General features: G+C 38.8%; 1 protein-coding gene across 1 annotated transcript in view; it reads left to right on the top strand.

Annotated features, from left to right (window-relative positions):
• The window catches only part of SYK (spleen associated tyrosine kinase), a 77,714-nt gene that overhangs the window by 41,238 nt on the left and 11,011 nt on the right, over positions 1-25,465 (top strand). Inside the window, exons 5-11 of the mRNA XM_075550860.1 lie at positions 2,228-2,309; positions 3,208-3,257; positions 5,377-5,445; positions 11,522-11,606; positions 12,539-12,716; positions 17,769-17,978; positions 19,384-19,573. Coding sequence (XP_075406975.1) covers positions 2,228-2,309; positions 3,208-3,257; positions 5,377-5,445; positions 11,522-11,606; positions 12,539-12,716; positions 17,769-17,978; positions 19,384-19,573 — 864 coding nt within the window. The remainder of the gene's footprint in view (positions 1-2,227; positions 2,310-3,207; positions 3,258-5,376; positions 5,446-11,521; positions 11,607-12,538; positions 12,717-17,768; positions 17,979-19,383; positions 19,574-25,465) is intronic.

Raw genomic sequence — 25,465 nt, 5'->3', positions numbered from 1 at the left:
CTAGACGGTAGTGAGTTATGGTTTTCCCAAATGAAAATCCCTACTTGTGAGCATATATTTTCTTATTTGGGCACTTTTGACCTAGTGTCTATCCAGCCCTTGGGGACCCAGGCTGGATGCTATAGACACATAGGACTTTAGACTGTCCTGTTGAGATGCACAACATCCTCATGGACCACACCAGAAGGATCCAATTTGGAAACCACACTAACTGAACTGGGCTTTACCTTAAACACACCTGTAGTTGATTAAAGGAACAGAACTACTCCCTTGGGCTTAAGGTTGAAGTGCCCTGGTGTGAGAAGAAGCTGGCAGATTTAGACGTCATTGGACTTGGGTTCAAAAGTCTTGCTTTGAGGTTGCCTAATGGCAACTCAAGACCACCATATAGTTGCTATTTTCTTATTCTCTCTGCCTTCTTATGATGTTCGTTGTCTAGCAGGCATAGTGGACTTTGTGAATGAGCCTTATTGAGCGGTCCTCATTGTTTACATAAAAGATGTCCAGTTACTTGAGCTTTTAAATCTGTAGTAGTCAGCAATCTATGTATTTTAGTCTAAGAGGCTGTCCTATATATGTATACTTTCCTTTGCTTAACAATATTTAAAATTCTGTATGTTTGGCTGAATTAATGATACTATCAATAGAATTTCTACGTGCTCTATAAGTATGATTTATAATATACTCTAAAAATGATAAGGATGTCTCTAAAGTGAACAAGGGACATGTATAAACCACAGACAGATGAGTGAATTTTTAGCTCACACTTAATCATAGCCTTATTCAAACAACAATTCGTTTTTAATGATGTGGCCCTACTTGATACTTGTCCCCCTGGGGAGATCACTGCAAAGTGTGGTGAAGAAATCAGATGGAGCCCAGCTATCAGCAAGAAGAGCATCTGGGATCTTAAAGGCTTGCCTTCATGCAAGCAGCCTTCTAAGTGAGGTGTCAGCTAGGTTCACATGGAAGAAGCACATCAGCCTGTGTGATCCAAGGCCTGTAAATAATAACATCCAAGACCAGAGGAAAGAATGGTATTAGAGTTTAAATTCTGAGCAGCCAGTTAGCAGAAAGGTTTTGCATGAACGACAGTGAAAGGCCAAAATCCAGAGTGGATTAAACCTCAAGTGAATCCCCTCTGATTATTGACCAGGGATGTAAACAGCTCTCCTCTCAGAAAGGTGGATTGGAAGGTGGATTAATGCAGATGTCATTAGATTAAAATGTAACACTCTTGTTTGTTATCTCCTTTGACCCATTTAAAATGTGTTCAACTTTTCAATATTTTTTACTTTCTCTTCAATGGAGGTTTTTTTGTCTTTTATTTTGTTATGGTTGTTGTGTTTTGTTGTTTTATTTTCATATGAAATCCAGGCTAGGTAAATCGTAGAGAGAGTCATAGGAAAATCTATAGAGACATTAACTGAATCAAGAGTTTCTTAGGGTTAAAGTAGGGACATTGGGAAGAAACAGAGAACTAATTATAATGAGTACAAGAAAGAAGAAAATCTTCCAAAATTTATTGGGTGTTAATTATACAACTCTTTAATATGATTGACTATTGACTTGTACACTATGTGAATTAAAAACTGTTTCAAATAAAGAAAATTCTTACTTGTATCTCCAGCCTCCCTAATAGTCCTTGTAGACAGATTGTCTGAAAATAATTTAGGAAATATTTTAAGGAAAATAGAAATCCTCTAAGGTTTTAGAGCAGTGGTCCTCAACTTTCAAATTGCCATGACCCTTTAATACAGTTCTTCATGTTGTGGTGACCCCCACAACCATAAAATTATTTTCGTTGCTACTTCATAACTGTAATTTTGCTACTGTATAGAATTGGATGACTCCTGTGAAAGAGACATTCGACCCCCAAAGGGGTCGCGATTTAGACAATTAAGTAGGATTCGTGTAAAAACAAACCACTGTTTTAGTAACACAGTAGGGCCATGAGGTTGAAATGGGACAGGCTGTTAGCAGAGTAGGCCTCCAGAAAGGAATGCAACTTGTGGAGTCTTTTCCAAAGAAGTTGGATGGCAGGAGGAGGGAGACTTGGACAGACTAGAATGTCTGACTGCCACCCTCCTCCAAAAAGAAAACAAAACAAGTTTGTTTGTTTAAGTTTGTCCCTGAATGACTTTTAAAGTCTGAATAGGAGTCAGCTGTAAATCAAGATTTCTGTTCCTGCCTTTGTTGTTACTACCGTCTCTTTCTTCTCTTTCAGCTAGTCGAGCATTACTCTTATAAACCAGATGGTTTGCTAAGAGTACTTACAGTTCCCTGTCAAAAAATTGGCACAGACAATGGTGAGTTACTAATTTAGGAGATTTCATTTTTCAAATACTGATAATAACTAGCCTCTTGTATTTTATTTTTAATTAATTTTATTGGGGACTCTTACAGCTCCTATCACAATCCATCTATACATACATTGTGTCAAACACATTTATACATATGTTGCCGTCAGCATTTTCAAAACATGTTATTTCTACTTGAACCCTTAGTATCAGCTCATCCCCCCCGCCCCCACCTTCCCTCCCTCATGAAGCCTCCATAATTTATCATTTTTTCCCCTTAAGTCTTACACCTACCTCTGTTACCCTTTACTCACTTTTCTGTTGTCAGTCCCCCTAGGAGGGGGTTATATGTAGATCATTGTGATTGGTTCCCCCTTTCTCCCCACATCTTACCCTTACCCTCCTGGTATCGCTACTGTCATTATTGGTCCTGAGGGTGTTATCTGTCCTGGATTCCCTGTGTGTTGAGCTCTTTCTGTACCAGCATACATGCTCTGGTCTAGCCGGATTTATAAAGTAGATTAGGGTCATGATAGTGGGGGTGGTGGTGGAGAGGAAGCATTAAAGAACTAGAGGGAAAGTTTTATGTAATAACCAGCCTCATTGTAGATTTGAGCAATGGCAAATTCAAGTTGAATGAGGTCCTTTTATTTACTGGATGATTTTAAAAAGTGATCTCAGAATGCTTCCATTTTATATATTATTTATCAAAATAGCCTATAACTTTAATTAAAAAAATCAATGAGTCTTAACTGCTTGTGTGAAAAATTATTGAGACGATGATAATAAATATGTAGTGTATATTCTGCTCATGCAATATTTCACATCTACATTGATCTGAAGGAAGGGAAGGGAGTAAGTGATTTACATGCATACAAAAGTAATTGTCAATGTTCTTTCTATCCAGGGAATATTAATTTTAGGCCTCAGCCACCACTTCCAAGTCCCCACTCACTGGTAAGTGTTATTAGAGATGCCACTGGCAAGGAAGCAATGCTTTCACAGTACAGTTAAAAGCATCTTTTAAGCAAACAAGCAGCAATAGTGGTAGTGTTTCAATCCCACTTCAAAATACATCCCTTTATGAACTGAGCTTGCTAGTGGCTATGAGCTCTAATTGAAGGAGCCCTGGCATCAGAGTGGTTCCGAGTTGGGCTGCTAACCACATAGTTGGCAGGATAAAACCGCCAGCTGCTGTGTGGGAGAAACTTAGGCTTCCTACTCTCAAAAGAGTTACGGTCCCAGAGACTCACTTGGGCATTGCTACCCTGTCCCATAAGGTCCTTGTGAGTCAGAAGCAACACAGTGGCAGTTAGTCTGGTTTCTTCATTTAATGGTTATACTCTCACTTTCATTTCAACTTGTTATAATTTCCTGGCCATGTACAATTCTACCAATTGTTGAATGGGAGAAATGGTTCATGCCAGTGCTGGTATATGGGAAGGTCCTCCACTAAGCCATCAGTGGTAATGCATAAACCAATGACCATGTGCGTGACCACAAAAATGTCCACCACGAAGCATGCCTTACCGAGGGTATGTGCTCCCCTCATAGGATCAGCTAAAAAGAGATATTGTTATCAGAACACTTGACCTTTCTACATGAATTGTTTTGAATAAAACTTAGCAGAGGAAAACTTTGAATGGGGGTAGATCAAGTGAGGTATATGATGGGATCACAGATAAGAGACCACCTACACAAAGCTGGAGTCTGAAGGGGCTTGACCAGAACCCAACCCCCACAGGCAAATCAAATCAAATAAAATCATTGTACTCATCTTTGTGTGAGTCTGCCAGGTACGTGGCTAAAGCCCCCTATAAAAAGAACGAACATTCTGCCTTGCTTCTCCCTCCAGAACTGATTTATGAATTTAAATTGATAGCAAGAGTTTATGTCATGTTCCTCTTTTTTTTTTTTTTGGATGCAGTGTGGATTTTCCCTTTAATGTCTTCTTGTAAAAGTATCTATCGATCCCTCCATCATGAACTTAATTCTCTAGATCCCCATTTTGACTTTTTTGCCCGCTAACCCTTAAAAACAAAAGTTTCAGCAAACCATGCGTATAATCGGCTTCTCACAGGGACTGTCGATTACTCAACAGCAGAGCCTACATTGAAGTAGAGGAAGACAATATAGAGCTTTTTTTTATCGGATGGGAGAACGTGAACTTATTAAAACACTAGAAAACCCACACCGAGGCTAGGCACTGGGGGAGTGCAGCAGAACAGCAAGGGAACGGAGCGGCAAGGTCCCCAGGGAATGCTGAAAGTGGACTTTGGGGCCAGGGCGTGGTGCCCCAACAGACTGGACTGGAAAACGCTCCTAAGGGCCAGCAAACGATCCCTGAACTAACTACAAGCTTTTCTTTTGTGGAAAAAACAAACAAACAAAAAATCACTAGAAAACTTTAGATGAACATGTAAGCCACAGCACCTTTTTAGAGACACCATTTTATTTGGCTTGTTACCCTGCTCACGTATATCAGTATATGTCCTAGGAAATAGATCTGTTTTCCATTAAGATGGGTGAGGCCTCAGAGCTGAGAAGTCTTAAAAGAATGCCATGCTTGATGTTTAGCTATACATCACCCAGGGACTTCAAAAAGTTGATTATTTTGGAATAGCTTTTTTAAAAATTGTAAAATATATACAGAAAAGATGCACATACCCTTGTTATACAACTCAATGAAGTCTCGCACATGCACTGTAACTAGCATCTGGATCAAGAAACAAAATTGAGCAACCAGATTTATTTTTTAGTTTCTTTTTGGTGAGTTCTCTTAAATCTGTGACTTAGCTATATAAAACAGACTAATTAAATGTAGCAGGTTTAATTTTGTAGCCTGTAGTAGAAAAATATGTTCCAAATATTTTTCATGATTTAAAAAAATGAAACGGTAAGATCTTGAAGCAAACAAAAATTTGAAAGTTACATGCAGTCATCTTTATTGGTCAAATGGGGGGCAGTTACAATGTCATGTGTGTCAATTAAAATAGCACGATAGCATGTTATGTAAGTCTCCCTTTATTTGTTTTCTGAAATATTTACTCTTTTTCTTTGCTATTCTGGTTTCTAGACTTGGTCAGCGGGTGAAATATTCTCAAGACTCAAATCCTACTCCTTCCCAAAGCCCGGGCAAAGAAAGGTGCTAAAGTAACCCTTGCTTGCTAGTCCCTGACTGTGTAGCAGCACTCACCTATACTCGGCTTGCATGCTTCTCCATTTTGCCTTGCCCTGAATGAGTGACTCTTTGCTAAACTTCCTGGTGTCTAAGCCTAACACTTCTGTGCTCTGCTTCTACACCTCTTTTGTCATTTCTAGCCCACATGTCATAGGGACATCTGGGGGCAGGGAGGGGCTTGTCCCAGGTACATCTTCTGCTTTTCTTGTCAGGCCTCAGGCACTTTGCTGCCAAAGTTCATTAACCGTAGCATGCTATTTCTGCTAAAATGTGAGCCATAATGTTATTTCCATAATGGGATTAGCAGGACCTCGTTCTCATATCAGAGCATTTTTTTCCAAAGAGGGGGGAGTTCTTTTTGATTGCCAAAATCACGTTGTGATGCTGTGGTAATTAAGAATACGAATTACATTTTGATAGAAGGGCTGCCAGGATTTTGTGATGTATATAATACTGTTAGTACTTAAGCTGGTTTTTGGGGTAAATATCATGTGCCACAATAGTTTCATTATTACACTAGATTTATAATACAGAACTTCACAGATCATACTTTTAACAAAAACATAGAGTTGGAAGACTAGAAAAACCCATGTAGTATATAGCGGTGGTAGTCTCAACATTTAATTGATTTCTGAGTCCAACAACATAATTCAATTTTAAGGTAAACAAATTTAAAGTCCTGTTCTTATGATTTCTATTTATAATGAACCATACCCCCCTGTAAAATGTATGTATAAGAAATGTATGGTTTGCTTTCTTTTCTTTTCTGCTTTTAGCACCAGTCGGATGAAGTTAATTCTCCTAAGGATATCTCTTCAAATTTTCAATGTATGCTTTTCCAAACATTTAAACAATAACCATCATGCTCATGATCATTAGCTCACGAAATAATTGCATCATTTACTTATTAGACATACTGGAAATGTCATTGTTGCCGTTGGGTGTCCACAGGTCTGCACTGACTTCTCGTGAGCCCACGAGGTAGAGGACAACTGCTCAGTAGGGTTTTCTTGGTTACCAACCTTAGGGAAGCAATTGGTTAACTTCTTTGGTTTGGTAAGTTTGAACTACTAGCCTTCCAATCAACAACCAAGTAGTAACTGTCATGCCACCAGAGCTCCAATTGTAGGAATAAAAAGTATCAAAGACCTTGGATTTTATTTAATAACATTTCTCTAAGAGAAAAGTCACACTCAAGGTCTTGCTACTCTTGTTGACCGGAGACTAGAGTAAGATCAATGTAGGGTTTGCAGGGAAACATTTCATCATTAAACCTGAAAGGAGCAACTAAGTCTGTTTTCATGTCATGCTCCTGGTCGGCTCATGAAAAATCACAGTGATGAAATGTGGCATTGCTTGTGAGGTGTTGTCTGACTTCTGATTTGGGGATCAGTTTATCACTGTGGTATGCTTTTTATTGTTGATTTCACTTTTGTCCCACAATTTATGGTCGTTTCAAGCCACAGGGCCAGTTTGGTGATTGAGATTTCTGCCTTGAATAAGAATTTCTAGTAATGTAAGAGAACGTTCTCACCGCTGCCACTTTTTAGTCGCCGTAGCCCTGGATTGGTGTCATGGCATTGCCACTTCTTCGTGGAGAAGATTCCTCTCCGTTACTGGGAAAGATGGATCTATCAAAACCATTTGACCATAGCAAGGTGGCGCCTCGTAAAATGAGATGATTCCAAATGTATTCTGATTTGGGATGCTTTTCAATCAGGAATTTTTTCTTTTAAGTTACAATTCAAACTCGGTTCCATTTAGTGACCACACCACCATGGTCATGGTGATGAGTTTTCAAAACTCATAAACCACCAGTCTGGACTCCGACACCATGCTCACATAACTTCATGGCCAAGCCTAGAGCCATAGGGACAGTGTATACAGAGTCTCCATCTCCTCATGAGCGTACGGACTCCTCCACGCCCAGCTTCTGCCCTCCCTTCCTCCTCACAGACTGTCAGTAGGTGCCCCCCTGGGAATATTAGCCCGAGATGTGACAATCTCAGCTTTCCATTTTTTCTAACGTGTAATTTTACTGATGCTGCCCCAGGGCCTAATGTTAACTCACAGCTCCTCAAGCCCATGTGCACTTTCTGAGAGGAGCGAGTTTCACATAAAACAAGGCAGATAAAACATTCCGCCTGTATCTTAATTCTTTGGTTTTCAAGGGCATTCTTTAATATTCAACCAGAGAAGCAGTACCACCAATTAATATATTCATATAACACACATATACATATAAATGTATACATATGTACACACACAGGCACACATACAGATGCCTGTATACACAAAGGGGAACCCCCCAAAAAACTGAAAACAGCTCTGCCAGGTGGAACTTTTGTAGAACAAATCTAGTTCTGGTTGTCTGTCAACTTCCCAAATGGACAGAAATGTCGACCAGTAGTGCATGTGGAGTTTGTTCCACCAGGTCAGACTGTTAATCAAGCTTTCTATTTAGAGGTTCTGAAGAGATTGCATAACAATGTGCGACAAAAAAAAGGCCTGATTTGTGGCAGACAGGGGCCTGGTTTTGCCACCATGACAATGCTCCTACTCCCTCAGCCATCTCAGTGCACCAGGTTTTGGCAAAAACCAGCATACCTGTCTTGTCCCACGCACCTTACTCACCTGACCTCCCTGTGGGACTGTTCTACTCTGACATATGGGGCCACTATGAACTAGAAATCAACTGGGCAGCTTGCAACAACAACATATACCAGCCTAGCAAGAGTGATACATCAGAGAAGCACCACTCCAAGGAAACAATGAAATCATTTTAGGAGAAGACAGCCCTCTCCTTCCCCCTACTTCCCACCAGTTCCCCAAGTAGGCTCAGGTCTGATGTTAACAGTTTCCTCACAGTGACTACAGAAATATTTAGAGCATGAATTCTACTAGAACGACTTTAGTAGCTCTTTAAAGGAGAACATTCTAAAAGAGCTTGAAAAAATGAGTAAATATGATTACGCAAAAATAAAGCAATCCGCTGGCGAGTCTTCTCTGAACATAGAGCAGGGATGTGAATGTTAAAATTTAACACTTAGTCATTTGATCTCCTTTTTGACCTATAGTAAAGTTGTTCTAAGTTCTAGTATTTTCTGCTTTCTTTTGGATTGAGGTTTTCTCCATTTTATTCTGTATTTGTATCTTTTTAAGCAGTTTTATTGGCACATAATTTACATATCATACAATTCCTTAGTTCAATCGTTTAATAATACCAAGAAGACTTGTACAATCATCACCACATCAATTTTAGAGGACCCCCACCCCTCTATGGTTTAATTGCCTTTGAAATGGCTTGTGCTCACTCCCCTGTACCCACCCCATGGCCTTCATTATTTACTTCCAAACTCCCCTTTCCCTCCCTGTCACCCTGTCCTTGAATTCCCTATATCCTTTTATATCAGTTATTATCATTATGCATCCACTCCTCCTGTATTGTTTTTAGTTTTCTTGTTTCTTTGTCTTTGGCTTTTGTATGTTTTTTGATATATAAAATCCAGATGGGTGAATCTATAGAGAGTAGTAGATTGATGGCTTTTTGGAGGTACGGCCCGGAAGGTTGTGGGGAAATTGGGAACGAATGACAAGGAGTACAAGAAAGAAGATAATGTTCTAAAATTGATTATAGTAATTAATGATTGTACAATTCTTCTTGATATGATAGAATAATTGAATTGTTTGATATGTGAATTATGTCCCAATGAAACTGTTTTTTTTTAAATTAAGAAAGATCGCTTCTCGGCCTTTTGGCTAAGATCTAACTGGCAATTTTATAACATTTATCAAGATTAAAAGTACACATAATTTCTCAACACTCCACTCTTATTTCTACGTAATGATCATACACATATTCTGTATACTCATGTATGAGGAGTTTTCAAAGGTTTTGTGGAAAAATTCAATAAAAAATGAATGAAGTACATTGCAGTAAAATTCATACTATGAAAGGAAGCTGAGATACAGAATTGTTTCCAAGGTAAAAGATCTAATTTTAAGAGGCAGATTCATGCATATGTAGTTAACATAGTATAGACCTTCGTGGTGTGTGGGGTAAATGTTGGGCTGTTAACTGTGAGGTTGGTGTTTCAAACCTAACAGCCATTTTTCAAGCATCACAATTTATGCTGTTGTCGCTAGGTCCCCCAGTCTGTTCTCATTCATGGTGGTCCTGTGTGCAACAGAACGAAACAGTGTCCAGTGCTCACAATTGTTCTTATATCTGAGCTCATGGATACAGCCAGAGTATCAGTCCATCTTGTTGAAGGTCTTCGTCTTTTCACTGTCCCGCTACATCGCAACTTATACTTGAGCATACTTTATTATTATTGTTATTTTTAGCGTGTTATCACCCTAATTTATAAAGCTTAAAGTAAAAATCACAAATTGCTATTCTAGAAGTTAGACTCCTCTGATGGCTAGTGCCACCTAGTGGTGCCTGCAAGTTGACCTCTTTTTTTCTTTTTTCTTGAGTTTCAGCAAATAACATGTGAAAAGGAAGTGTTCTAAATGCAGAAAAGATATTGTTGGTTAGAGTAGAATTAATAATAAAACACAAAGCAGAAAGAACAATGACAAGTAATAAAATGTGGACTAACAGTCTTTAAATTTCCTTAATTTCAAGTAATATAGTTTATGAAATAGTAATGGTTTTGTAATTTATTACTATACCTTTTAAAAAAACATTTTATTAGAGGCTCATACAACTCTTATCACAATCCATACATCCATCAATTGTATAGAGCACATCTGTATATTCTTTGCCCTCATCATTTTCAAAGCATTTGCTCTCCACTTAATCCCTTTGCATCAAGTTCTCTTTTTCCCCTCCCTCCCTGCTCCCCCCTCCCTCATGAGCCCTTGATCATTTATAAATTATTATTTTGTCATTATCACTATACCTTAATTCTTATTCTTTACAAGTTACTCAGATACTTTCTTTCAACTGAAAACTCACTTTCAGAGTATTGTATTTTATTAAATGGTGTATTCAATAGGGAAACTTAAATGTACATTTTATCCCCTGTCATTATCAAAAAGACAACATCTTTTTTAATGGATAGAGTTTGGAAACCACCTATTTCTTCCACAGAGAATTCTCCCATTTCCACACTATATGTTGTTCCACTTCCCCCAAGGATGGCAGTCGTCCGGGAAAACTTGAGAGAAATAATTTCAAAATAGAAACCTTAGTGATGTAACAAGTAGACTTTCCCCCTAGTTTTTCCATGCTGCAAATGGATGTTAATCGAAATAAGTCACAGGGAAGGTTGCTGTGGATAATGGCCCACAATACTTTGTTTGTTAGAGAGAACCCCATTGTCTACTTGGGGATTAAGGAAGAATTGTTGTCCATCACAGAAGCCAAAAGAGCATCCTCAACTTCATAGGACATCATGGTTATTATTAGCATCAGTAGCATCATCATTAGGGCCTTGGGATGATATTAGCCAGTCTTCTTCTTTGTGTCACTGGAAAATGCTGCCCTCTTGGTATCTACCCAAATGTTGCTAGACCTCGACCAAACATACAAATTTAAGCAGAAACTAGAAAGCAAGGAATGTTTTGAAGTTGAGGAGTTAGTAGAAGGAGCAGGCAGACATTTCAATTTCACTTGACAGCAACTTCCATGTTGTATCAAACAGAGGAACAGTTAAAAGAGGAGAATGAACTCAAGGAGAAAATAAAAATCCACAACATCTTTTGGGGTGTAGACGTAGGCTTGGAGAAGGCAGACACATGGGAAGAGCTTTCTCTAAACAAGTAGAGGTGACTCTCTAAATATGCCTTCTGACATACTTGTAGAGCTCCTTGAATGGGAGTAGAATGAATTTTATTAAATCCTCCAGTGTCCAAGCAGTTGCCTGAAAAGTTAGATAAGCTTTGATATTCTTCTCTCTTCATTCCTCATTCTTTCCGTTGCCTCCTTTGCATGAATGTAATCGTGATTATTTGAAGATTAAAATACTTACGCAGATCAGCTCAATAGTGTATTGATGAAGGAAAATAACTTGTTATTGTTTGTGTACTTCAGCCATCCCCATCCCATGGGAACCGGCCAGAAAGTTCTGTGTTTAATCCTTACGAGCCAGACCGAGGACCCTGGACCACTGAACGAGGTGAGAAAGCCACTTTAATTACTTGGCATCCAGAGAAAGGAAACACTTTCCATGGTAACATAGATTGGTAGCACTACCTAGGTAGCTCTCCCCACTGTCTGTCACTACCAACACTATTGTCTAAAAGCAGTAGCAGACATCATTTATTTATGGACCAAGGTGTTCCATTGAGTGAAATAGTATGGCACCAGCTCCCTCGCTTTGAATGTTGCATTGTATGAAACAGCAATTATGGCTGCTGTTTCAGAGTATCTCTCATTATGTATAAATCTGATTGCTAGTAGCACTGGAATGCAAGGGGCAGAAGCAGTAGTGGAACTCTTGGGTTGTTGGTGGGGCATTTCTCCATCTTTAGTCTCAAGACCTCTCTGCTCTCTCCATCTTGTCTGCCCTGGTCTTCCTTACACCTCGGTGGCCCTGGGACATTAGATGCAGTACATGCCATCTGGAGGCTTCAAAAGCAAAATTTCCAGCAAAAGAGTCAGGGGTGTCAGAGTATTTTATAACCTTACTTTGGAAATCATATATGTCATTTCTGATAATATAATGGCTAAAAACATTATAAAAGGCACCAGGGGGGAGTGACATAGACTTCATCTCTTAACAAGCAGCATGTCAGAGAGAAATTTCAGACATAGGTTAAAACCGCAATAAGAGCATTAAGAGAGCTCAATATAATGTGCCTGCCTTTGGTGTCAATGACCCCTCTTGATGGCTCATAGGAAGAGGAATTTACCATATATTACTGCAAGAATAGAAGTCAAGTAGGGCAGAGTCATCAGCACTCCTTTGCTACTGACCAATAAATTATAAGAGGCACTACCTTGTGTTTTCATAGGGTCCATTGTGCCCATGGTTCAGTGTGGCCTTAGGAAGAGAGGTGGGACAAAGGATCTAGCCCAAAGATTGTGTGTCTCTTGAATACACTGCAGGTCTCCAGAGAGAAGCCTTGCCCATGGACACTGAAGTGTATGAAAGCCCCTATGCAGACCCCGAGGAAATCAGGCCAAAAGAGGTCTATCTGGACCGAAAGCTGTTGACCCTGGAAGACAAAGAGCTTGGCTCTGGAAACTTTGGTACTGTGAAAAAGGGTTATTACAAAATGAAGAAGTAAGTCCTTTTTATATCATCATACCATTTTCTGTACCATAAAAGTGTATGTTACATTGCTAAGTATACATGTATCAAACTCACTACCAATGGGTTGATTCTAACTCATAGTGGCAATATATAGGGTTTTTGAAACTGAATATTCATAGAAGCTGATAACCTCGTCTTTCTCCCACAGAGTGACTGGTGGGGTTTGAACTGCCAACCTGGTGGTTGGCAGACCAATGCCAAACCCACAGCATCACACTGCAGAATGCTCATTTAATAATAATATCATACAATTTGACTTCCCCAAAACACCCACTGTTACTGAATTGATTCTGACTCATAACAAATCCAACAGGGAAAATAGAACTTCTCCTGTGGGTTTCCAAGGCTGTAAACCTTTATGTGAGAGAAAGCCTCATCTTTAACCTAGCAAGTTAACTCCTTGAAAAATTATTTTGAAATGTCACTTTGGTTACTCCTGGAATAACTATAGTAAATGCATCTATTAAGCATACAAACTAACTCTATCAGTTTAAAGGTGATATACTATGCTTTATAGATGACCTTGTCTATTTCTTCTTTTACTATGGGTCTGTTCAAGTTTATTTTAACTTCATATTTAATGGATTGTCTTTTTGAATGTAGAATTCTTGTTTGACAGTTTTTTTCTCTCCAAAGTTTGCTACGTATTACTTCATTTTCTTCTTTCCCTCATGGTTTCTATGGAGGGGGCTTAGCTTATTCTTATCTCTTTACCTTTGTAGGTGACTATTTTTACCTCTCTGGTTGCTCTCCAGATTCTCTCTCTTTGGATAATTTGACTATTATATGGCTTGATACTACACTTGATCTTAGCCAAAAGGCCAACAAGTGATTATTACATGCCTGGATATATTTTTTCTAGGGTCTAACCTGTTTGGTACTCTCTCTGCTTCCTGAAAGGTTATCATCTCCTCCTTTGTGATATTGGGGAAATTTTCTCCCATGGATTTTGTCATTTTATCTGTAGCCTTGTCTGTTTCTTCCTGTCCAGGCATTCTGATGAGATATATATCTTTTCTCTTCATAGTGTCCCACAACATCAGCAGGCTTTCTTCAGATTCTTTTGGGTTTTTATTTGATTGTTTCTCATGTTTGCTGAAGTCTCATGGTTGTCTTTGAGTTCCTTAATTCAATTTTCCCTTTCTTCAATTCTATTGCTCAAGTCCTGTACCCTTTTAATTGTTTCTGTTATTTATTTATATCTCAATTTTTAGTTTGGGGGTTCATTTTGGGTGGAAGTTTTTAGTATCTCAGTTTCCTCCTTTGTTTTCTGGATTGCTCCCCAGATCTCTTGTACGGTTCTAAACATCATTCTTCTGTATTCTATTTCTGGTAGTTCCAGGGCTTCTTTTTCTGTGCATTCTATTGGGTTTCGGTAATCTCCAGTTGTTGACTTTCATCTTAATTTTCTGTGGTTACTACTGTTGGCTATTTGCATGACATATGGTCCAGCTGTACACGGTGTGTAGTGCTTGGGTTGTGTATGTTTGGGGTGGTAGTGTAGCTCTTTGTGTTAGAAGAGGAAGATAAGATAGGGGCTGGAAATTGTATTGTGTGGAAATTAGGAAGAAATGATAGAGTGGAAAGGTAGCACAAAGAGGGGATAGTATCATGAGAGCAGGGTTTCAGTGATGGTATAAATAATAAGTAGTCTTTTGGTTATAGTAATCTTTTATAAATTGGAAAGGAGGATTTTAAGAGGTGTTCTAGTACTTGTGAGTTTATGTGAAACTATGTCTCGCTGAGAAGGTTGGAGTGGGGTATTGAGGTAATAGTGGGTGGGGTAGGTAGAAAATATATCTATAATTCTATCAGGATCACTTATTGACCTACTATATAATATAGGGAGAGCCCCAAAGACCAATGTTATTATGTTTATAACAAGGGGTTATTGGTTTGGTAACCCCTTACCTGCTCTAAGGGAGCTGATCTTTTGGTGTGGGAACTGCGCTCCTACAGTAGGGTCACACCAGAAAAAAGTGGAGAGGTATGGAGATTCTGCCCCAGCCATGGGATCTGCCCTCCACACAGGCACTCCAAGGGGTAAATAGGCAGTAGGAATGGAGGCACGAGGTACATGGGACTTCTAATAAGGGGGAGGCTTAGAGGAGGTAAGTCCCAGCTTGGGGAGAGAGACCCACCTAGACTCACCGGTATACTGATTTCTGGGTGCTCCAAGATTGTTTTTGATTTTTTTTCTTTTGATAAAAAAACACACACAAAACTCCAGCACCCCCATACACACCTTTTGGAGCACCCGGGGTGGGGTGGGTCTCGGTTAGATTCTGGCAGAGACTGGCTAAGTTTGATAGAAGATTCTATCTGGCAGCTGTGTTTTCCAGACTCCTTCCCAGTTGTGTTCGGTAGTGCCATATCCCTTTCCACAATTGTTGAACGTGTGGTCTTGCAAGTTCTGTCTTGCTATCTCCAACTTCATTCCTGTCATCAAGGCTCTGTATTTCAACTACTGATCCTTCCTTTCTGTTATCAGCTGAGGTAGTTTATTGTGCCAACCTGGCCGATAAACACATGTGAGGTTAATTGAAGGGCGGAGGGATAAATGGCTCTGTGAGCCTTGCGTTTCTATTTATCATGTTATTTTTCCCTTTTATCTATTTTGTTGGACAGTTCCTTTACTGTCCTCCAGCTGTGGGAAAATACATCTTACTTCAGCAATGATATTCCTTGTTCCATGACCTCTTGGGAATCTGGCTTGAATTTCTGGCAGCTCCCTGTCAATGTACTGCTGCAGCTGTTGTTGAATAGTCTACAGAAAATTTAACTCGCATGTGATATTAATGATAGAATTGATGCATTTAAATTATGGTTCTGGCAAGGAATACGGAAAGTTCCACGGACTGCCAAAAAAACCCCCCAAACAAACAGATCTGTCTTTGGGGCAGTACCGCCATAATGCTCCTTAGAAATAAGAATGGCAAAACTTCATCTCACGTGCTTTGGACATATTGCCAGGAAAGAACAATTCCTGCCAAGGACGTCATGCTTGGTAAAGAAGACGGGTGGCAAAAAGGAGAAAGATACTTGATGGGATGGACGGGCACAATGGGCCCAAGTCTGGGATCAAACATAACAATTGTGGGGCTAGCACAAGACAAGGCGGTGATTTGTTCTGTTGTGCGTAGGGTTGCTAGGAATCAGGATTGATTTGACAGTGCCTAACACCAATAACTATGGGGAATATGTCACAGAGGCACTCAAGTTTTTAAAACTATGCATAATTAAGTTCCATTTATTTATGCCTACCATATTGGAATCTTTTTAAGAAATTCAAACCAAATTATGTGATGGTTTATTAGAAAAATAATTTAACTTCTTGAATGCTTTTTAGTTCTGCATTTGAGAATTCATTTCCAATGTATATTACATTAATTTAATATTCATATAAGGCATTGGTGGTTCATTGTTAGAATTTTCACCTCTCACGTGGGAGAACTTGGTTATGTTCCTGGCCTCTGTACATGTACAGCTATCACCTGTTAATGGAGGCTTGTGTGTATTGCTAAAATGCTGAAGAGGTTTCATTGGAGTATCTACACTAAGATGGAGTAAGAAGAATGGCCTGGTTATCTGCTTCTGAATATGAGCCACTGAAAACACTATAGATCACCACAATGAAATATGCAACTGGTCAAGTGCATGATAAATGGCCCGACCGCATTTTATTCCATTGTGAATGGAGTCACCATGAGTTGGGATAACATGATGGCAGTTAACAACAGTGTGTTTGTCTACATTATGCATAATCTGTAATAAAAATTGTAAGATGTTATAGAAATCTATGTATGTCATAGCTTATAAGGTTTGTTTGAAAGTTACTTGAACATTCTAACAATTTATGTGTTCTGCTTGTTTGGGGCATTATTCAACAGGACACTCATTAGTTTTAAGTAATTTAAGTAAAAATAAGAGAACACAGTTAAAAGTTTTTAAATTATTACATGGCTTCTTAACACATTCTGTATGTTGAAAGATATTTATTTTTAATCATTTTATTGGGGCCTCATACAACTCTTATCACAATCCACACATACATCAATTGTGTAAAGCACATTTGTACCTTCATTGCCCTCATCATTCTCAAAACATTTGCTCTCCACTTAAGTCCCTGGCATCAGCTCCTCATTTTTTTCCCCTTCCTCTCCATTCCCCCTTCCCTCATGAACTCTTGATAATTTATAAATTATTGTTTTGTCATATCTTACACTTTCATTGTCTCCCTTCACCCATTTTTCTGTTGTCCATACTGCAGGGAGGAGGTTATATAGAGATCCCTTTAATCGATTCTCCCTTTCAACCCCACCCTCCAGTTATCTCCACTTTCAGTACTGGTCCTGAAGGGATCGTCCATCCTGGATTCTCTGTTTCCAGTTCCTATCTGTACCAGTGTATTTCCACTGGTCTAGTTGGATTTGTAAGGTAGAACTGGGATCATGATAGTGGGTAGGGAGAAAGCATTTAGGAACTAGAGGAAAGTTGTATGTTTCATCATTGCTACACTGCACCCTGACCGGGCCTTCTCTTCCCCTCCCGCCTCCCGCCCTACCCTTTCTGTAAGGGGATGCCCAGTTGCCTACAGATGGGTTTTAGTCCCCACTCCGAACCTGCCCCCCCATTCACAATGATATGATTTTTTGTTGTTTGATGCCTGATACCTGATCCCTTCAACACCTCATGGTCACACAGGCTGATGTCCTTCTTCCATGTGGGTTTTGTTTCTTCTGAGTTAGATGGCCACTTTTTACCTTCAAGCCTTTAAGACCCCAGATGTTATCTCTTTTGATAGCTGGGCATCATCAGCTTTCTTCACCACATTTGCTTATGCACCCATTTGTCTTCATTGATCGTATCGGGGAGGTGAGCACACAATGATATGATTTTTTTATTCTTTAATGAAGGATATTTCTATGAAACCATTTCTGCGTAGGGATGATATCTCAGAGAAAGTGAACACATTCAAATGAGTCATTTAAAATGTCTTTTATGTTACGGTTTCTTTTGCAGAGTCACAAAAACAGTTGCTGTGAAAATACTAAAGAATGAAGCCAATGACCCTGCGCTCAAGGATGAATTGTTATTAGAAGCCAATGTTATGCAGCAGCTCGATAACCCTTACATTGTCCGTATGATTGGGATCTGTGAGGCCGAGTCCTGGATGCTGGTCATGGAGATGGCAGAGCTCGGGCCTCTTAATAAATACTTGCAGCAAAACAGGTATCTTTACTCTTACTGCCTCCCTGAGGTGCAGAAGCCAGTAGTGGGAGCACCAGAGCCCCTCTGCTTCCTTTCTCTGCTCCCCACTTCTTCTCAATGTTCATCAGCACTCATCAATCTATGAGGGGAGCACAAAGAACTGCCCCTTTGGATCAAAGTCTGTTTTGTTCTGCTTCAGAGAAAACTAATAATTTTATCTTCATTTTCTTACTCATTTTGTGGCCAGTGATGGATTCAGCTTCATAATATCTGCTATTCACAGAGGCAGAAATATCTTTTATTTTTCTGTGTGGAAGTATGTTCGACAAAGTATCTGTATTGAAGCCATTTTTACATGTGTAATTCAGTGACATTAATATATTCACCATGTTGTAAAATCATCACCAATATCTGTTTCCAAATTTTTCATCACCTTCGAGAAAAGCTCAGGGCTCCCTAAGCAATGACTCGTATTTCCCCCCTCCTGCCTGTCCCTGGTAAGCACAAGTAAACCTTTCTGCTCTTTCTTAGTCTAGATATTTAATCTAAGGGTGATCTAGGAAAAAATTTCTTTGTGTCTGACTCATTTCACTAAGCACAATCTTTTCATGGCTAACCGCTGTCATAGCATGCATCAGAACTTCATCCTTTTTGTGGCTGAGTAGAACACACTCTCTTAAAGAAACATTTTACTCAGAGATAACAGTTTTACACATCTGATTGACAGTCATACCGATAAGCTTCCACTAGCAACTGCTTCTGAAAATACTAGTTCATTTAAAAAAGTAATCATGTTGTGCCAAAGTCAAATTATTACCAGGATGGAGGAACTCACATCGAGTAAAACAGAATCATAGTCACTATTTGACCAACTGGGTCAGACTGCTAAAGGTTAGCAATTTGATCCTACTCAGCAGAGCTGCAGAAGAAAAGCCTGGTAATGTGTGTTATAAGAAATTATCATCAAGAAAACCCTGTGGAGCAGCTCTACTCTGTAGTAAATGAACTCTTTCTATTTGCTACCTTATGCTTCTACTTCATTCAGACTGCATCTTTATCAGCTCCGTAAGAGGAACAGATTGTTATTCCCAGAGATATAAAGATAAACTGAGACTCAAGGTGTACTTAATTGTTGAATGTTGGTTCAATGATATGTACAGAAGCCTAATTTTTTTATAAGTCATTATATAGCCTTTCATGAAATTCCAAACGCACCATGAAAATCTTGCCCATTGGACAAGAAAACAACAGCATCCAATGTTGAACAACTACATGTTAACAAGACCCTTAACATAACTTGTGTTATTTTTGTTTAAGAAAATAGGAAGTTAGTGAATTAATTATTTGTGTGGAAGAGGAAATGTGGCTCACTGTACTTAAATAGACCATGGTCCACTACTACTAATTACACATTTGTGACTTTCAGGCACGTCAAAGATAAGAACATAATAGAGCTGGTTCATCAGGTTTCTATGGGAATGAAATATTTGGAGGAGTGCAATTTTGTTCACAGAGATCTAGCTGCAAGGAATGTGTTACTGGTTACTCAGCATTATGCCAAAATCAGTGATTTTGGACTTTCCAAAGCACTGCGTGCTGATGAAAACTACTACAAGGTAGGAACAACTTTGTAAAATTACCTAAGAACATTATAAATTAGTAACAATTATAAATGTGTTTCATCTTTCTTTATTTTATTACAGTGGGCTTCAGGATGTGACTTTATCACTTAAAAACTATTTAGAAATTATTACTTATAAAAATTGTATTTAGCTTTGATATTATTTTTAATGGAAATAGTTTAATATGTATACAACACTCTTTGAGTAGTAATTGATGACTCATTAAAAATGTAAAGAATAAGAAAGCTGAACTTTCTTCATTGAGTCCATTGGAAGAGGGAGGGGATCAGCCTTCTTCCCAGGAGGATTTTCAGAGCAGTTACCACACCATTCTGCATCACGAGTCTCTGTAGAGGTTTTTGGTGTGTTGCATTTTTCAAAGCTAATTCACCCAGGAAACCGTTTTCTTTTTCTTTTTTCTACTTGAGCAAAATGTGTTTGAATGCTTGAAAATATTCACACTAATCAAATTGTTATACTACTGCCATTTCTTTTAATAAAGTCTAAGTATAAAACCCTTGCAAATGTAAATGCAGTGCTATCACATAACCTTTTAGCTGTGCACTGAGATTTTGTAAAGCAACGTTAGCTAGTCAAGTGCAAGGTGACAATTTAGCAATGAACTTTCATACTTTCCAGGACATAATTAGCAACAAGCTACTCATTTAAAACACACACATATCTGATGTTACGATTTCCATGTGTTTTAAAACTTCTCGACAAAAACCAATTAAGGCATCTTCCTTTCAAATATTGAATGTTTAGCAATAATATATTTTTAAATGTTCCTCAATAGTATTCTTGATTTGAGTTATTTTTCCCCTTTAAATGATTGGCACTATCAGTTCTGTCACTAGAATATCGTATAACAGTGCACGACATTGAAGGTGCATGTGACCATGTAGGTCTGTACTACCTTTCAGAGGAGGAGGGACTTCTTTAATTTCCTCAAGATTTACATGACCATAAAGCTGTTCGTTTATAAATACACCCGTTTCTTAACACAGTAACAGTGGTTCTCTCCCTCTGGCCACTTTCCTGTTGCTGTGCAGCTGGTTCTACGTGTAGCGATCCAGTGCGCAACAGGCAAAGCACTGCCCCGTCCTGCGGCGTCCTCACAGTTCTTCTGGCTGAGCCTGTTGTTGCAGCCACTGTGTCAGTCCGTCCAGTCACAGGGCTTCCTCGTTTCCACCGCCTCTTCACTGTACCACGCACCATGCCCTTCTCTGGGAAAGAGTCTCTCCTGATAACATGTCCACAGTACGTGAGACAGTCTTGCCAAAGTCATCTCTCAGGAGCTTTCTGACACTTCTTCCGAGACAGACCTGCTTCTTCTTTTGACAGTCCGTGGCACCATCAGTGTTTTTCACAAGCAGCTTAGTTCAGATACATCCATTTTTCTTTGGTCTTCCCTCTTCAATAGCCACCTTTCACATGTGAATGAAGTGGTTGAGAATGCTATGTCTTGAGTCAGGCTTAAGCCTCCAAGTAGAATCCTTGCTTTTCAACACATTAAAGAGATCTGGTGAACAGATACACTTAATGCAATGCATCATTTGTTCTATTGATTACTGCTTCTAGGATAATTGATTGCAGATTCTATGGAAACATTTTAGAGCCAATTAAACTATGAAAACTAAGTTAATTGATTAATTTATTTTTTATCCGGACTCTGTGAATTCTTTTCTGATAGATTTTTTCCCTCCCCATCCCTGTTCTCACTCTGTCCTTGGCCTTTTTCTAGATATCAAAGTCTTCTTTTCTTGGTTTAAAAACCACATTTCTTTTTCTTCGTTTTTCCTTATAATAAGATTGGCTAACTACTAAGCATCGTGTTCTACGGTTTTGTCCATGTCTTTCAGTGTTAAGAGTTGTCATTGTTTTTATTGATGTATAATATTCTATAGTAGGAATGTACCTGACTTGATTTATCCATTCCTCTACAATCAGAGTTTTTGCTATTATGAAAATTGCTGCAATACATGTAAGCCTGTGTTTGTCTGTGCATGTTTTGCTCTTTTTGTTTCTTTAGGGTAGATACCTGGTAGAGAGATAGTTGGATCATGAAGCATTGGGAGTTACATTTGCTTAAGGAAGTGCCATTCCTGTTTCCATAGTGGCTGTATAACTCCACAGTCCCACCAGCACTGTGAACCATTCTGGTCTCCACATCCTCTTCAGAATTTATATTTTCTGTTTTATTGAATTTTGCTAAAATTGTCTGTATGAAGTGATATCTCATTGTTGTTTTAATTGTATTTCTCTTATTGCTAATGAACATGAATATTTCTTCATATGATTTTTGGCTTCCTGGATGTTGTCATTGGTAAATTGTCTATTCATGTCTTAGGCCCACTTATTGATTAATTTTTATATTTCTTAGGATGTTGTAATATTCTATAGATTTTGAGATTAGCACTCTACCTGATGTAATATCACTATAAAATATCTTGCAATCTGTGGGTTCTCTGTGAACTCTTTTGAAGAAGTATTTTTTATGTACATATGTGTTGTGTTTCTAGCAGGTCCCACTTCTGTATTTTGTCTTCTATAATGTGGATATTTTTCATTATGTCCTTATTAGTTTATTCCTGTTTTTTGGCTGATGGTCTTTATGATTGTGTGGTTTATATTTAGGTCTTTGATCCATCTTGAGTTCGTTTTTGTACATGGTGGGCAGTGTGGGTCCTGTTTCAATCTTTTGTAGGTGGAGATCCAGTTTTTCCAGCACCATTCGCATTTTAGTCCTTTACCAAAGATTAGATGTCTCTAGATACTTCATTTTATTTCTGGGTTCTCAATTCCAATCCACTGGTTGTCATAGCTACCGTTGTCCAGCACCAGGCATTTTGATTACCGTGAATATCTAAAAGGGTTTTAAGTCTGGGAGTGAAAACACCACCTACTTTGTTTTTATTTTTTAGTAGTGTTTTATTCGTTGAGGGTTTATTTCCTTTCCATAAAAGTTGGTGACTAGTTTTTCCATTTCTTGGAAGAATTGTGTTGGGATGTGGGTTGGAATTACATCAAATTGGTGAGTATTTTGTTTTCTGAATGTTGAGGGGCAACCCATACTGTTGTAGTCTTTGATTTTCATCAGTAAGTGCTTCGGGCCTGCATTATTTTCAGTGAGCAATGTTATTCCATTTGCATATACTGATAAGATACAACCTGGTCTCGTGGATGTCCTGATTTCAAACCAGGTCTGTTGGAGCATAGATCTTTCGGTTTCTTGGGAGCATAACTGAGTGTTCTGGAATTTACATTCATCACAACATTATAATTTGTTCTGGTTCACATAGCTGAATGTTTTTGCATAGTAAATAAAACACAGATCAACGTTTTCCTGGTGTTTTTTGTCTTCAGGTAAGATCAGTTTGATATCCGTAGGGATAGACCATGTACTCGTGAATGTAGCTTTAATTTCTGGCAATTCCATGTTGATGTACTGCTTCAACTGTTTTTTAAAAAATTACCTTCAGTTTACTTTTGCTTATATATCATTTAATAATATTATTTGCTTAATAATAATAATAATATTTGATCAAGTCCACATTCTGTGGAGTCACCTTTCCAATGGGCACACATTGGAGCTCTTCCAGATGTTTTCCAGATTTCTCGCATAGACAAGTAAGCACTTATATGATTTCCTCTATTTGTTGAAACATCTCAATTGCTATTCCTTAATTTCTGGAGTCTAGTTTTACATCACGGCCTTCAAACCAGCTTGGATTTTTTCCCCTTCAGTGCTATCAATTCTTGGTCATCTGCTCTTAAAGGGATAGAACTTTTTTTAATAGAGTGGCTCCATGGATTCCTTCCACCTTCTTTTGTTGCCTTCTGCATCATGCAGGCTTTTTTGCACCTAGAATCTTTCAATATTGTAACTCGAGGCATAATGTTTTCCTTTGGTTATTTCAGCTTGAAATATGCTGGGCATGTTCTTCCCTTTTTGATTTTTAAAAATCATTTTATTGGGGGCTCTTACAACTCTTATACCATTCCTTACATCAATTGTATCAAGCATGTTTGTACGTGTGTTGCCATAATCCTTTTCTAAACATGTATGTTCTGTATGATTCCTTGGTATCCGCTCCTTTTTTCCCTCCCTCCCACTCTCATGACCCATTGATAAATTATAAATGATTATTGTTTTCATATTGTACACCAACCACTGACTCTTAAACTCTTTAAAAAAATTAATTAATCATTTTATTGGGTCCTCTTACAGCTCTTATAACAATCCATAAATCAATTGTATCAAACTCATTTGTCATATGTTGCCATCATCATTTTCAAAACATTTTCTTCTTGAGCCCTTGGTATTAGCTCCTCTTTTTTTCCTCTCTCCCCACTCTCTCACCCTCTTGGACTCCTGATAAATTATAAATTATCATTATTTTCATATCTTACACCATCCACTGTCTCCCTTTGCCCATGTTTCTGTTGTTTGTCCCCCTGGGGAGTGGGTTATATGTCGATCATTGTAGGCGATTCCCAATGGTACCATTACTCCCATTACTGTTCTTGAGAGGTTTATCTGTCCTGGGTTCCATGTGTCGAGAGCTCTTATCTGTCCCATTGTACATGTTCTGGTCTAGCCAAATTTATCAGGTAGAACTGTGGTCATGATGGGGGCTGGGGGGAAGCATTCAAGAACTAGAGGAATGTGTGTTCCATTGGTGCTAAGCTGCACCCTGGCTGCCTCGCTCCTTCCTTGTGACCCTTCTGTAAGGGGATGTCCAGTTGTCTACAGATGGGCTTTGGGTTTCCATTCCAACCTCCATCATTTGATCAATGTATTTGTTTATTTGGGGTCTTTTTATGCCTATTACCTGATCCTTTTGACACCTCATGATCACATAGGCTGGTGTGCTTTTTCCATGTGGGCTTGTTGCTTCTCTACTAGATGTCCGCTTGTTTAACTTGAAACCTTTAAGACCCCAGACCAAGCCCTGTGGCCCGTGGGCCACATGCGGATTGCCAAGGACATTTATCTGGCCTGCTGGGTATTTTTGCCCCGTTTGAGTTTTTTACTTCAAAATAAGATATGTGCATAAGAATTTGTTCATAGTTTAAAAAAAATTTTTTATACACTATAGTCCTGCCCTCCAATGGGTCTGAGAGACAGTGAACTGGCTCCCTGTTTAAAAAGTTTGATGACCCCTGCCCCAGACATTATATATTTTAATAGTCAGGCACCATCAGCTTTCTTCACCACATTTGCCTATGCACCCATTTTATCTTCAGTGATCCTGTCGGGAAGGCGAGCATCACAGAATTCCAGTTATTAGAACAAAGTGTTCTTGCATTGAGGGAGGGCTTTATAAGTGATGGATTTATTCAACAGCAATGAACAATTCTTTGTCTTGTGTCCATTTTAGTGACATCATTTACCCCTATTAATCTGTGCACGCTTCACTCTCATTTGGTGTTACCTGATTTACCATCAAACCTAACACTACTATATAGAAATGGAATCCCTTTCTCCCCCACAGTCTCATCCCAGGTAACCTCTAATGGGTATGTTTTGATATATAATTTGCCTTTCTTGTCATTTCACATAAAATATTTCTTTTGCTCAATATGTCCTCCAGGCACATCCATATTGCACAAAACTTCAAGAACTTGTTTTCAATGCTGAGTAGTGTTCCATTGTATGCATATACCACGTTTTACTTATCTACTCCTCCATTGATGAATGCTTAAGATATTTCTATCATCTCTTAGTCATTGTGAATAGTATTTTAATGAACATACCTAAAGCAAACCCACTGTCTTCATGTCAATTCTCACTAATAGTGCTCCCACAGGGAGGACCTGCACTGCTTGCACAGGATTTTCAGGGCTGTAAACCTTTATGAGAGCACAATGCTGTGTCTTTCT

Source organism: Tenrec ecaudatus, chromosome 5, assembly GCF_050624435.1.
Source record: "Tenrec ecaudatus isolate mTenEca1 chromosome 5, mTenEca1.hap1, whole genome shotgun sequence".
NCBI lineage: Eukaryota > Metazoa > Chordata > Mammalia > Afrosoricida > Tenrecidae > Tenrec > Tenrec ecaudatus.
Note: the sequence above shows the minus strand (reverse complement) of the source record. Positions and strands in the feature narration are given on the sequence as shown.